Source organism: Rhamphochromis longiceps, linkage group LG11 (genome assembly GCF_057381845.1).
Source record: "Rhamphochromis longiceps isolate RC_006_pf linkage group LG11, R_longiceps_female_GT1.1, whole genome shotgun sequence".
Taxonomy (NCBI): Eukaryota; Metazoa; Chordata; class Actinopteri; order Cichliformes; family Cichlidae; genus Rhamphochromis; species Rhamphochromis longiceps.
This window is the reverse complement of record NC_140567.1, coordinates 1,089,778-1,103,917: the sequence shown is the minus strand read 5'-3', so window position 1 is coordinate 1,103,917 and position 14,140 is coordinate 1,089,778. Positions and strand designations below refer to the sequence as shown.

Here is a 14,140-nt window from a genome sequence, read left to right as displayed (position 1 = left end):
ATGCATCTTTTTATTCATATGCTTTTATTTTGAAGGTTTCTCACTTTTTTGCTTGCTTAAGATTTTGCCTACTTTGTCAACTGATGGCTGCGGAGTTTTCACAAATAATTTTATACCTTTATTATACTATATACTCTTTTTTTTATTTTTAATTCCTTTTTTAAAATTTTTTTATTTTATTTTAAATAAGCAAATTTTAATTAAAATAATTTAATTTTCTTTTGCTGGCCACACGTGCTGCTCTCTACCTGGTCAGAATGAGTTTTACCCTCCCTCAGGTCAGCATACTGTGTGAGTTAGAACAAGTCATATGGGAGGAACTTTGGCAGAAGATGCACAAATAATAAAACCATTGAACAAATGATTTGATTTTTTTTGCCGAAGGGGCTAAGACTTGTGGAGGGACTCTGTGTTTACATCAACGCTGATGCTGTTGTGGCTTGCAAACACCGTTCACCTCTGCTGGAGCTTATGATCATTGAGTGCAGACCATTCTACTTACCGAAGGAATTTTCAGCCATACTGTTTGTTGCTGTCTACATCGCTCCCTGCTCTAATAACAACAACAGGAGTGAGGCACTGAATGAACTGTATCAGCATGTCAGTGAACAGCAGACAGCCCACTCAGATGCTTTTCTCGTCCTAGCGGGTGATTTCGATCATGCAGACCCAAAGACTGTGCTTCCCAAACTGCACAAACACATTAAATTTCCTACACAGGGAAACAACATTCTGGGCAATGTTTTCACCACCCAGAGAGGAGATTACAAAGCTCTCTCCCTCCCCCGCCTTGGTGAATCTGATCACATCACTGTTATGCTAATGCCAGTATACAGGCCCCTGGTCAAAGTCACCAAACCAGTTTGTAAACAGGTACGTGTGTAAGGTCCTCAGAGGGACTGCAAGATGGTTTTTCCACCACAGACTGGGAGATCTTTAAAGTGGCTGCCACACATTACAACACCACAGACCTGTAGGAATATACAGAAACTGTCATTGGCTACATCTCAGAGTGCATCGATGATGTCACAGAGACCAAGACTATTACTGTCTGGGCCAACCAGAAACCATGGCTCATATTTGAGGTCTACAGCCTCCTGAGGGTGAGACAGCTCATCCCCAGCTTTAGATGAGCCTAAGAACAGCAAAGGCAAACCTGTCCCTTGGCATCATAGAGGAAAGTACTCCAGGAGGATTTCATAGAGCTTCTGTGACAGCAGACCACAGACTACAAGCCCACATTGCAGACTGCTGTCAGTTCCACCTCTCTACCAGATGAGCTAAACAAATTCATCGCTTGCTTTGAGGCACAGAACTGTCCCGGAATTTTGAGAAGACTAAGGAGATCATCATAGACTTCAGGAGAACTCACACCCTGCACACCCCACTAACCATCAACGGTGCTGCTGTGGCGAGGGTAAGCAGCACTAAGTTCCTGAGTGTGCACATCTCAGAAGATCTCTCCTGGTCAAAAAACAGCATCTCTGACCAGTAAACCCCAACAGTGACTTCCTCTGCAAACTGAGGAGAGAAAAAGCCTTATGAGCAACTTCTACAGAGGCACTTCTTTTCCCTTCCTTCAGAACATCTATTACACCCGCCTCATCCGAAAAGCCCTCTGCATTATAGGTGACTCCACTCATCTGTCCAACAGCTTTTTCAGTTTGCTGCCGTCAGGAACGAGACTGAAGAGCCTATGGGCTAGACCCAGCAGACTGAGAGACGGTCACTCAAACACTTGGATTGTGTTGGACATTTTTGTTTTAATCTTTTTATGTTTTTGTTGTTTGAATGTAAAATTGAGGGCAGTGTGAGCACTGCAATTTCGAATTCCTGTTTATGATCTGTATGGTTTTTGACAATAAAGCAGACTTTGACGTGACTTTGGTCATCTGAAGAGGCATAATAGGATATAATGCAAAACTACAAAGTGCAACCTATTTATTGCACTTGTTGCTATGCAGCCTCAAAAAGCATCACAGTAAAACTGGCACTACGTAAGCACTGGCAGTACACTTTTGGTGGAAATTGGGGGAAAAGGTACTTGACATATTTTTCAATACAGCTGAGTTTTGTCTGGTGCTCTAGGCCTTTATAGTAGCAACGTATCTGAGGCTAGATGCTTGCTTAAAAGTTCCAGTCTTGTCTCTCAACTGATTAAAATGAGAGGAGGGAGGAGATGGCTCAGTAGGTAGAGTGTTTGCCCCATGATCGAAAGGTCAGGGGGTCAAATCCACTGAACGGATACCCTGAGGTACCCCTGAGCAAGGTATTGTCCCTACAGACTGCTCTCCGGGCACTGGTGGCTGCCCACTGCTTCACTGGGTGAATGGGTTAAATGCAGAGAGGAATTTCCCTACAGGGGATTAATAAAGTATACATTATTATTAAAAGAAGCTATTTATGAACTAAATACTACAGATATAAACAGTGAAAATGGTGACAGCACAAGTAGGATGGGATTGTGCAACGTGGAAATGAAAAGCAGCACTGGGAAATGTGTGCGGGTGGGTGTGGCTGTTGATGAAGTGGGTCATGCGGCTTAGTAAACTGTAAAAACAGGTACGAGTGATTGAATGCCAGCATTCCAATTTTTTTAGTAAACTGCTCATAGTATTCCCATTTCCTGGGGGTTGTCACAACAAAACCTTTTGAAAGTTTTAGGGTATTGCAATAGAAAATATTCTGTAGTTTTTCTGGAGATCATTTGAGATGATGGTTAAAGTCTAGCTTGGATCCATGGTGACAGCAGAATTCCTCACGTTTCTTATCTCCTTGTCCCCATTGGGCCTAAGTGAATAAATGCAAAAAGACCAACCCTTATCTTACTGTATGGCATTAGGCACTGTCATCACAGTGTAAGTTTCCGCAAACTAGAAACAATCATTTTCTTACAAATGTGGGGAAGAAAGTTAGCGTACTTTGTTCCATTTATTTTAAAATTGATTGATGTGTTTGTATTTGTCTTTGTCATGAGACTACTCTTTGTGACATGTGTTTGTTGTAATAAACTATCACAATTTCAATTAAAAAACAAAAAACATCAAATGAATTTCTTACCTTTTCAAGTTGTGCGTTCTGTTTGGACTTGTAGAGGAACTCTCCCATGGCCACAAAGACAGAGAGAACAAGTCCGGCTGCCAGGATGATGAAGATCCCACCGATGTTCTGTACCCCAAGGGCACTGGCCTCCTTACTCTCCTCCTCTGGACAACCATTTCCTCTCCACCACTTCTCCTTCATCATGTGTAGCTTCCCTTCCTCTTGAAGCTGCAGAATGGCAATAGTGATCTTATCTCTGTACGGAGAACCTAAAGGACCAAAATGCATAAGGTCAGTGTAAGCAGCTGACGCAACTAACTAAATCCCATAGACCACCACTGTTACTTTCACTGACCTTTTGGCCCCTTTATGACAGAAAGCTGCTCTCTCCCTCCCTTCCTGTCCAAGGTTTTCCCAAACCTGATTGCCACAGCTGAACAGCATTCAGACTGTTTCATATATTGCTCCAGCACCAAACACTCCTTGGCATTTGGCCAGTGGGCTGAGAAGTGTTTGGCTTTCAGTGTTGTGTGTGTGTGTGTGTGTGTGTGTGTGTGTGTGTGTGTGTGTGTGTGTGTGTGTGTGTGTGTGTGTGTGTGTGTGTGTGTGTGGGTTGCTGATATTGGTACAAAAAGTGGCAAACTTGAGTGATCTGCCATTTTGGAATAGTGTTGCATTTGTGGAAGCTTGATCGGGGTTCTCTGCCATTTTTGTTTATGCACAATTTTCTCATGTTTTGTGGTCAGCCAGCTTAGCCAGTTTTTTTCACCTTAGAAATTAATGTTTATTTTCTAGTAAGAGTGGTGGTTATTATTGTCTTGGCCTTGCAGACCCTGATGTTTGTTTGCTTCCTTAATCCTTCTCGTTCATTTTGAACGGTGTAGTTTATAACCTGATATCATGGCTCATATCAGGTTGTCTGCACAGACTGCACAGTTGGTGTCACCTGCATGTGCAGAGAGAGAACTTGAAGGTCAAGCTGAATATGTGCTGTGCAAGTCAAGTACCTGGGCCATGTGGTGTCTTTGCAGATGGGGTGGCCATAAATATAAACCAGAACTGCCAGAGAATGCCAAGGAACTGAAATTATTCCTATATGTTGCCAACTACTATGGACTATTTGTTCCTGGGTTTTCTTACATTGCCTCCATGTTCAAGTCCTTAGTTGCAAAACTGACTCATTAAGTCAAGAGGCAAAAAAGGACCCAAATCCCATTGGATTTAGGCCTGCGAGATAGCTTTTCAGATGCTCACATCACTGTGCTGACCTGTGCACATTTTAACAAAACTTGTTACAGTAACAAATCATGATGGACTGGGAGCTGTCCTGTGACAGGACAGTGGGAAGGTACGATTCAACTACTGCTGTTGCTAGTCAGTCTCTGCAAAGCAGAAAGGAGTGTGCAGAACCAAAGTTTTATTAGAACTTTTAGTCATCAAATGGGCTGTGAAAAATTTAGGGGGTACTTATTGGTCTAGAACTGCATATTAAAGTATGATGTAAATACTCTCAGTGATCTTAAAACAGTTCATTTTGAGGGCAAGTTCTGACCTGAGGTGCATGTATAAACCGCATCAGGCAAATACAGAGACTGTGTAAATGGGACTGTAGCCTTTGGTCCCACATTTGTCCTTGCTAAGGAGCTTAAGTGCACAGTGTGTCAAGTAGCACCTGCCTCTCAAGACAGTATCGCAAGCCATAACAATGTCTCCTTGGGAAGGTAAAACTAACTAATCTTGCAGACAGACTGGATGATCAAAGAATTTCACTTCTTTTGGGACAGGTGATGGCAAACAAGGACGAGAGAGAGAAAACATCCTTGTCCAAACTGATAAACAATGAGACATACTGATCAAAAGACGCTTCACTTTTGTATAGAGGTTATACAAGTGAAATCACCACAAGAGGACCTGTGTGAAATCAGCTGTTGCTGCTACAGCAACTGCTCGCTCTTCATGATAATGATCACCACCGAGGGTTGGAGCGGACCCAGACCTGATCAGAAGGAGGTGCTAGGTACAGGGTGATTTCAAGGTGCTTTACACTGTAAGGTAAAGACCCTACAACAATACAGAGGAAAAACCCCAACAATCAGATGATCGACCACATGAGCAACCATATGTCGACAGTATGAAGAAAAACCCTCTATTTTAACAGTAAGAAACCTCAGGCAGAACCAGGCCTAAGGTAGCAGTGACCGGTCCAAGGTAAAGAGAAGGAGGCAGGTCAAAAGACACACTGGGATAGAGCTAGAGTTGAATAATAACCAATGATTAAATGCAGAGTGGTGAATAAACTGTTACGGAATAAACATATATTCTTAGTGCTTATTTTCTGATTATATTGCTTTATGTAGTTTAATAATAAAGGCCTCTATAAAGCAAGGCCAGCTGTGAGAGAGAACTAGGTCAGAGGGTGATAGGTCGCCTTAGCAACAGAGGCTTAAGTTAGTGGAAGTTTAAGAAACAGGAAGTTTAGTGCAGAGCTGCAGAGGCATGTTAATAAAATACAGGAAACCAGACAGAAAAAGCGGAACTAGTAACACAGTTGTTTTTATCAAAACTATGTGTGACGTGTAAAGGACCAAAATAACACCTATATGAGACACATTTTTGGTTTCTAATGCTAGAGATTTTGCAACTGGCTTTGGGATGTGTAGATTTCTCTCTTCCGGAAGATGATTAAATAAAAAATTGTAAATATTTTGACTAACTGAGTCGTGTTCTTTCTATTCAGTAAAAGAATGAAAAAGAATCAGATTTAATAAAACACAGTGATTGAAAAAGGTGAGTAAAGAAGAAACACTCATCATGGGAAGCCCCCACCAACCTCAGCCTACTGCAGCATGAATAAGGAAGGATTTAAGGTCACCTGATCCAGCCGTAACTATACGCTTTATCCAAAAGGAATGTTTTGAGCCTAATACTAAAAGTAGAGTATCCGTCTCCCAAATCCAAACTGGGAGATGGTTCTGCAGAACAGGGGGTCTGAAAACTGAACACTCCCATTCTGCAATTAAATGCCCTACAATAGGAAGTAATCAGCGGTCTGGGAGTGAAGTGCACTATTAGGGTGATATGGTACCAGTAAGATGAAGCCTGAATATTCAAGACCTTGCATGTGAGGAGAAAGATTTTTAAATCTAATTCTGGTTTTATTAAGGAGCCATCGAATAGAAGGTATTCTGGGAGAAATATTGTTGATACTTTCTGTTTATTGTTTTTCTTTTAACATTATACAGTGGGGGTAGAGGGTAACAACAAAACAGAACATTAAAAAGAAAAATAATAACATTTAAAAAAGAAAAACTAAATAAAACAGGTGAAAAAACCCCGAGTTGGGTCACCATGTTTCTACAATTTGATCATTTCTCATTATCAATGTGATCGTCTTTATCCTGTCGAATTTATGTACTCAGTCCATTTCTCCCACTTGTGATGGTATTGACCTGAGTCCTTATTTTGTAAGTCATGTCCAAGTCCATGATTTATGTTTCGTCCATAATTTTGATCCATCCTGCGATTCATCCCTAACCCTAACCCTGCAATGGTGGGTTTATCTTGTACCATTTTCTTGCGATTTCCTTTTTACAGGCTGCAAGCATAATTTTCAATATGTATCTGTCTTCTTTCATCACATTTCCCGTAATGACACCAAAGTATAATAATGTACAAGTCTTAGATACAGCATAACCCAGAATTTTACCTATAACTAAATGAACATCTTCCCAAAATTTTGTAATCTTGGAACAGAACCAGAACACATGGGAATGATTCACATTTACCTCTCCACAGCCCCTCCAACACGGTTGTGGTAATGAAGTGTGTTTGTTCCTAATTCTGGGTGTTATAAAAAATCTAATTACATTTTTCCAGCAGTGCAGTCTCCAGGCACGTGATGATGTTGTTGACTGCTGTATTTTCCAGGTTTGTGACCATTCCTCATCAGATATGTTCACTCCCAACCCTCTCTGTCACTTCAGTTTTACATATGTTGTTGTACACCCTCTTGCCTCCATTACATGCTCGTACATGCAGGTCCTGATGGCATCCCCGGGCGTGTTCTCAGAGCGTGTTCTGGGGAGCTTGCAGGAGTGCTGACAGACATATTCAATCTGTCCTTGGCCCACGCTGTGGTACCGGCCTGCTTCAAATCCACCTCCATCGTCCCGATACCCAAAAACTCCAACCCATCTAGCCTCAATGACTACCGCCCAGTAGCACTCACCCCCATCATCACTAAGTGCTTAGAGCAGCTGGTCCTAGCACACTTCAAATCCTGTCTCCCCCCCACCCTGGACCCCCACCAATTTGCATACCGCCAGAACAGGAGCACAGAGGATGCAGTCTCCATCGCACTGCACTCTGTCCTCTCACACCTGGACAACAACAACACATACGCCAGAATGCTGTTTATAGACTTCAGTTCAGCGTTCAATACAATCCTCCCCTCACAACTCAACAGGAAACTGACAGACCTGGGCATCAGTTCCCTCATCTGCAAATGGTTACTGGACTTCCTGACCAACTGCCCCAACATGTCCGGCTGGATAACCACTGCTCATCTACCATCACAATGAGTGTACCACAAGGCTGTGTGATGAGCCCTTTCCTCTACTCCCTCTTCACCCACGACTGCAGACCTGTTGATGGTTCCAACACCATCATTAAGTTTGCAGATGAAACCACGGTGATTGGCCTCATCAGTGACAACGATGAGGCCGCCTACAGGGAGGAGGTGGATCGTCTGGCTGAGTGGTGCGACAGAAACAACCTGCTGCTTAACACCGAGAAGACCAAGGAGCTCATCATGGACTACAGGAGGAATGCTGACCCACATCCACCCATCCACATTAAGGGGACGGCTGTGGAGCGTGTGAGCAGCTTCAAGTTCCTGGGAGTCCACATCTCCGAGGATCTCACCTGGACGACCAACTGCTCCAAGCTGGTCAAGAAGGCTCACCAGCGCCTCTTCTTCTTGAGGACTCTGAGGAAGAACCACCTGTCCTCAGACATCCTGGTGAACTTCTATCGCTGCACCATCGAGAGCATCCTGACCAACTGTATAACAGTCTGGTACGGGAACTGCTCTGCCTCGGACCGGAAGGCGTTGCAGAGGGTCGTGAAAACTGCCCAGCGCATCGCCGGAGCACCACTTCCTGCCATAAAGGACATCTACAGGAAGCAGTGTCTGAAAAGGGCTGGGAAAATCATCAAAGACCCCAGTCACCCATCACATGGACTCTTCACCCTCCTGCCCTCTGGAAGGCGCCACAGGAGCCTCCGGACTAAGACCACCAGGTACCGGAACAGCTTCTTCCCCACAGCTGTCAGACTCCTGAACTCTGCCTCCTGACATCTGACCCACGTTAAACTCATGGACTGAACATACACACACCCACAATGGACAACTGTACCCTCAAACACAATAATAACATGGACTGAACCACCACTCACAACCACTAGCACTTTATATAGCCTCTGTAGAAACTATCTACACCCTCACTTATCTTAACTGCACTACTGTATAGCTCTGTGTAAATAATCATTCTGTACATTCGATAATCTTTAATCCTACAACTGTTTACAACTTGCATAGTTCCCATTTCTGTATAGCTGTATATCTCAGTTTCTGTAAAGTTATTTATTTCATATTCTGTATAGTTTTTCATATTTATATCCTGTTCATAGCCTGTACATAGCTCGTACTCACTACAGCCTGTACATACTTATAGTTATAGAATATTCACAACATACTTCATACCGTGTACATTATTACATACCATAATAGACCCATTTCTGTAATATACTCACATATCTATATCATTGCTAATATATATTGTAATATATCTATATCACTAAAGCACTTCTGGATGGATGCAAACTGCATTTCGTTGCCCTGTACCTGTGCATGTGCAATGACAATAAAGTTGAATTCTATTCTATTGAATTCTATTCTATTCTTTCTTTCTTTCTTTCTTTCTTTCTTATTCAGATATTTATCAGTAAGTGATTTATATGCAGTGTTGGTCAAGTTACTTGAAAAAAGTAATCAGTAATTAATTACTGATTAGTTCCCCAAAAAAATTAATCCCGTTACTTTACTGATTACTTATTTTCAAAAGTAATTAATTATTTAGTTACTTAGTTACTTTAAAAAAAACACGATTTACAACCTGAATAGGTGATAAAGCGATAGATCTTTCAGCCCAATTCTACTTTTTCTGCATAATCCATCATACAAAATGTAATCAAATGGAAAAGTCTCTTTTTAAAACTTGTTTTATTAGTTTTAATCTTTTAACTTTATGCATCAAGCAAACATTTAATTATATGCAACATTCTCTGACTTGAATAAATTAGTTTAACATTTAAACCTATTTTCTGCACATTCCAGCACATAAAATAAAATATTTTTTGTGTTTACACTCAGTCTTTCAACTAGATGCAAGTAAAACACAGCAGAAAATAAATAAAGTCAAAGACTAGCGGTCCTGTTGCTCTATTTTCACCTGTAAAGCAGGAGTGGGGCAGGTGGAGGTTTACCCTGGTGCAGTTGTGCCGCGGTCAGTGGAAGAATCCGCGAGTTTCTCTGTGAGTTTCCCATTACGTCGTAGCTACTCGGTGCTTGTTGGAAGTTTAGGGGTTTTTTTGCTGTAAAAAGAAGTTTTCTTCCCACGCGCAACTGACACTAATGTTTTTGTCACTTTTTATGGAATCAAACTCAAAGTAAGGTCAGTACTTCCACGCTTTAAACGCTGCACGCTCATACTCTCTCTGCACTCGATATGTGATCCATTATTGATCGGCACACAGCTGTTGTCACGAACGTCGCACTTGCTTACGTCACTGTCGTGAGACATTCTCGCAAAAAAATCACGGTTTTAGTAACGCAGTAACGCAGCGTTCCTACGGGAAAGTAACAGTAATCTAATTACCGTTTTTGCAATAGTAATCCCTTACTTTACTCATTACTTGAAAAAAGTAATCGAATTACAGTAACGCATTACAAGTAACGCGTTACTGCCCATCTCTGCTTATATGTATTTATATATTATATATATTGTGCTATTTCTTACTTCTTGTATTGTCTGTCTGTGTTACTGTTTGTACTGGAGTGCTGTAACCAACATAATTTCCCCTAGGAATCAATAAAGTACCCTGGTTCTGATTTATCATCTCTTCTGCCCTTCTTCTTTTCAGATATTTCTACAACTTGATGGGAGTCTACCTGTGGTAAATCCAATTGACTGGGAATGATATGAATAGAGATATACATGTCTAAATTAGGTCCCATAGCTGATGGTGCATGTCAGAGCACAAACCAAGTCAGGAAGTTTAAGGAATTTTCTGTAGATCTCAGAGACAGCATTGTATGGAGGCACTGATCTGGAGACTGACAGTGGACTCATCTCTGTGCTTGTCCTGCTGGACCTCAGTGCAGCGTTTGATACTGTCGACCATAATATCCTATTGGAGCGATTAGAACATGCTGTAGGTATTACAGGTACTGTGCTGCAGTGGTTTGTATCATATTTATCTAATAGACTCCAGTTTGTGCATTTAAATGGAGAGTCCTCTTCACACACTGAGGTTAGTTATGGAGTTCCACAGGGTTCAGTGCTAGGACCAATTCTGTTTACATTATACATGCTTCCCTTAGGCAGCATCATCAGAAGACATAGCATACATTTACACTGCTATGCAGATGACACCCAGCTCTATCTGTCCATGAAGCCAGATAACACACACCAATGAGTTAAACTGCAGGAATGTCTTAAAGACACAAAGACCTGGATGGCCGCTAACTTTCTGCTTCTTAATTCAGATCAAACTGAGGTTATTGTACTCGGCCCTGAAAAGCTTAGAAATATGGTATCTAAGCAGATTCTTACTCTGGGTGGCATTACCTTGGCCTCCAGTAACGCTGTGAGGAACCTTGGAGTCATTTTGACCAGGACATGTCCTTCAACACACATATTAAACAAATATGTAAGACTGCGTTCTTCCATTTGTGCAACATCTCTAAAGTTAGAAATATCCTGTCTCAGAGTGACGCTGAAAAACTAGTTCATGCATTTATTACTTCCAGGCTGGACGACTGTAATTCATTATTATCAGAATGTCCTAAAAACTCACTGAAAAGCCTTCAGCTGATCCAAAATGCTGCAGCAAGAGTCCTGACAGGGACTAGAAAGAGAGAGCAGATTTCTCCTGTTTTGGCTTCCTGTTAAATCCAGAATTCAAAATCCTGCTCCTCACATACAAGATCTTAAATAATCAGGCCCCATCTCATCTTAATGACCTTGTAGTACCATATCACCCTATTAGAGCGCTTCGCTCTCGCTCTGCAGGCCTACTTGTTGTTCCTAGAGTATTTAAAAGTAGAATGGGAGGGAGAGCCTTCAGTTTTCAGGCCCCTCTTCTGTGGAACCAGCTTCCAGTTTGGATTCAGGAGACAGACACTATCTCTACTTTTAAGATTAGGCTTCAAACTTTCCTTTTTGCTAAAGCATATAGTTAGGGCTGGACCAGGTGACCCTGAATCCTCCCTTAGTTATGCTGCAATAGACGTAGGCTGCCGGGGATTCCCATGATGCATTGGGTTTTTCCTTTCCAGTCACCTTTCTCGCTCACTATGTATTAACAGACCTCTCTGCATTGAATCATATCTGTTATTAACCTCTGTCTCTCTTCCACCGCATGTCTTTATCCTGTCTTCCTTCTCTCACCCCAACCGGTCGCAGCAGATGGCCCCGCCCCTCACTGAGCCTGGTTCTGCCGGAGGTTTCTTCCTGTTAAAAGGGAGTTTTTCTTTCCCACTGTCGCCAAAGTGCTTGCTCATAAGGGGTCATATGGTTGTTCGGTTTTCTCTGTATGTATTATTGTAGGGTCTACTGTACAATATAAAGTGCCTTGAAGCGACTGTTGTCATGCTTTGGCTCTATATAAATAAAATTGAATTGAACTGAAGACTTGGAGGTTAGTCTGTCGTCTGGTTTCCAACTCCAGACCAACAGGCAAGCGCAGTGGACCAACCAAGAACTGGAATTGGTTCTTGGGTATACAGCCTGTACCAAACAATCCAACGAGAGCTCGCAACCAAGTATATTTCCTATTTTGTGGGGTGGCTGTGGCTCAGGTAGAGCAGATAAGCTACTGATTGGAAGGTTGGTGGTTCAATCCTTTGCTTCCCCAGTCTGCATGCCAAATATCCTTGGGCAAGATACCAACCCCAAATTGCCCTCCGATGCGTTCATCGGAGTGTGAATGTGTGTGAATGTTTATTAGTTGCACTTGTGTTTAGAAGTGCTTGTATGAGTAGGTGTGAATGGGTGAATGAGGCATGTTGTATAGAGCGCTTTGAGTACTGCGGGAGAGTAGAAAAGTGCTATATAAGAATCAGCCCATTATTTTATTGTGTTAGCCTTTTTGACAATGTGCACTGTGTTAAGTCCGACTTCCTGTTTCATTAGTCAGACTTAGTTCAGTTATATTCTTCCCTGTTTCTAGTCATCTTTATCCAGTGTGTTTAAGCTCTCAGTTTCTTTCCCATGTCTCTGCCAAAAGGAGGCAGGGCCTTGCGGAGCAGTACCCAGTGGTGAGTGAGTTTGACTTTTTCCCTCCAAATCACCACAAGTCGAAACCTACTGTTCAGCAAACCACAAGTCCAGCAAAATCTAAGACTGTTTATTATTTGCACTGGGCTGTCAGAAGACTGGTTATTACCAACTTCCATCCATACGAACTGTTCCAGCATCTGAGACTCTCTCCCCGGAATTTGACTTTGAACCTGACCATTTCTCTCCTCCTGTCATTATCTCAAACCTGTGTCTCAGCCTGTTCCTACTCGAAGGACGGCTAGGACCCTGACTTCCCCTGCACCCTTCCAGTTTCCCCGGTGAGGGTGGATAGGGCCCAGCTGGTCCCTGTCCCTGCCGTGGTTCCTTGAGCGGCTAGGGCTTTGCCTGCACCCAGGGCGAGGGCAGCTGAGACCCAGTCCACTCCTGCTCCATATCTGTTCCTTGGGTGGGGATGACTGGTATCCAGCTTGCTCCTGCACCTGTCCCTGTGCCTAGCGTGATGGTGGCCAGGACCTAACCCGTCCCTGCACCCATATCTGCTCCTCAGGTGGGGACGGCAAGGGTTTAGCGAGTTTCTTCACCTATACCATTTCCTAAGGACAGACGGCCCAGCCATCAACATGAGCTCTAGCTGCACCATTCAGACCTTGCTGCTAGCCCTGCTTTGCCTCAACCAGAGGTTTCCCGCACGGGCTGGCCTTGCTCTATCTGCAAAGCTGCGTCACCGGTGACCTCCCAAGCCGCCATTCGCTGTCGCATCACCCTGCCGGTCCACAGTGAAGTGCCGCTGCCTTAGCTTGAAAGTGCTTCATCCTCAGAGCCTGCAGCTCAGTTTGTGTCAACCAACAGTGACCCACTTCCACAGACATCATCACTCAAGGGTGAGCGAAAAGCATTTTTTCCTCTATACCCACCCCGAGTTTAAGTTTACGTGCAGTTTTCTCCGGCTTTGAGGATCTAAGGGCTGTTCTGAGTACTGCCGAACTATCTGAAGCTAAAACTTTTTTTAAACCTGCATTTGAGTGTTTTGATTTGGAGTAAGGAGGTAAGGAAGTAAAATGAATTTATATGGCACTTTTAAAGACAGGAATCTGTTACAAAGTGCTTTACAGGGAACATAAAAACAAAAGCCGGTTATCCATTCCTGAGGTGGCCCATGGTACAAATGTATCCCTTGCTTCTGAGCCAGTTAATAACAATGACGTATAACACTGACAGTACAATCGCCTCTCTGTGAAAGCTATAGCTTGATTTTATAATTTATGTGAGGTTACTGTTGCAAGATCCCTGCCATCTGTAACTGTAAAAGAACCTAGCAAGAAGTTTTCGTCTTACTGTATTTGTAGCAAATTGTAAAAATCTGCTGCTTAATCTAATAAAGTGTTTAACAATATACCCTATGTTTTCACCTCTCTATTTGTGTTGCACTGTTCTTCTGCATGCTGAAGATAGCAGGGACAATCCTGGGGCTAAGTATTCCTCCATAAGGATTACCCTCTGGCATGTGTTGCAAT

General features: G+C 42.7%; 1 protein-coding gene and 1 long non-coding RNA gene across 2 annotated transcripts in view; one reads left to right on the top strand and one right to left on the bottom strand.

Moving 5' to 3' along the window:
• Positions 1 to 14,140, bottom strand: part of grik2 (glutamate receptor, ionotropic, kainate 2) — a 350,655-nt gene that overhangs the window by 28,514 nt on the left and 308,001 nt on the right. Inside the window, exon 16 of the mRNA XM_085421989.1 lies at positions 3,061 to 3,311. Within this exon, the coding sequence (XP_085278115.1) occupies positions 3,061 to 3,311 (251 nt within the window). The remainder of the gene's footprint in view (positions 1 to 3,060; positions 3,312 to 14,140) is intronic.
• The window catches only part of LOC146658379 (uncharacterized), a 231,591-nt gene that overhangs the window by 83,719 nt on the left and 133,732 nt on the right, over positions 1 to 14,140 (top strand). The window lies entirely within an intron of this gene.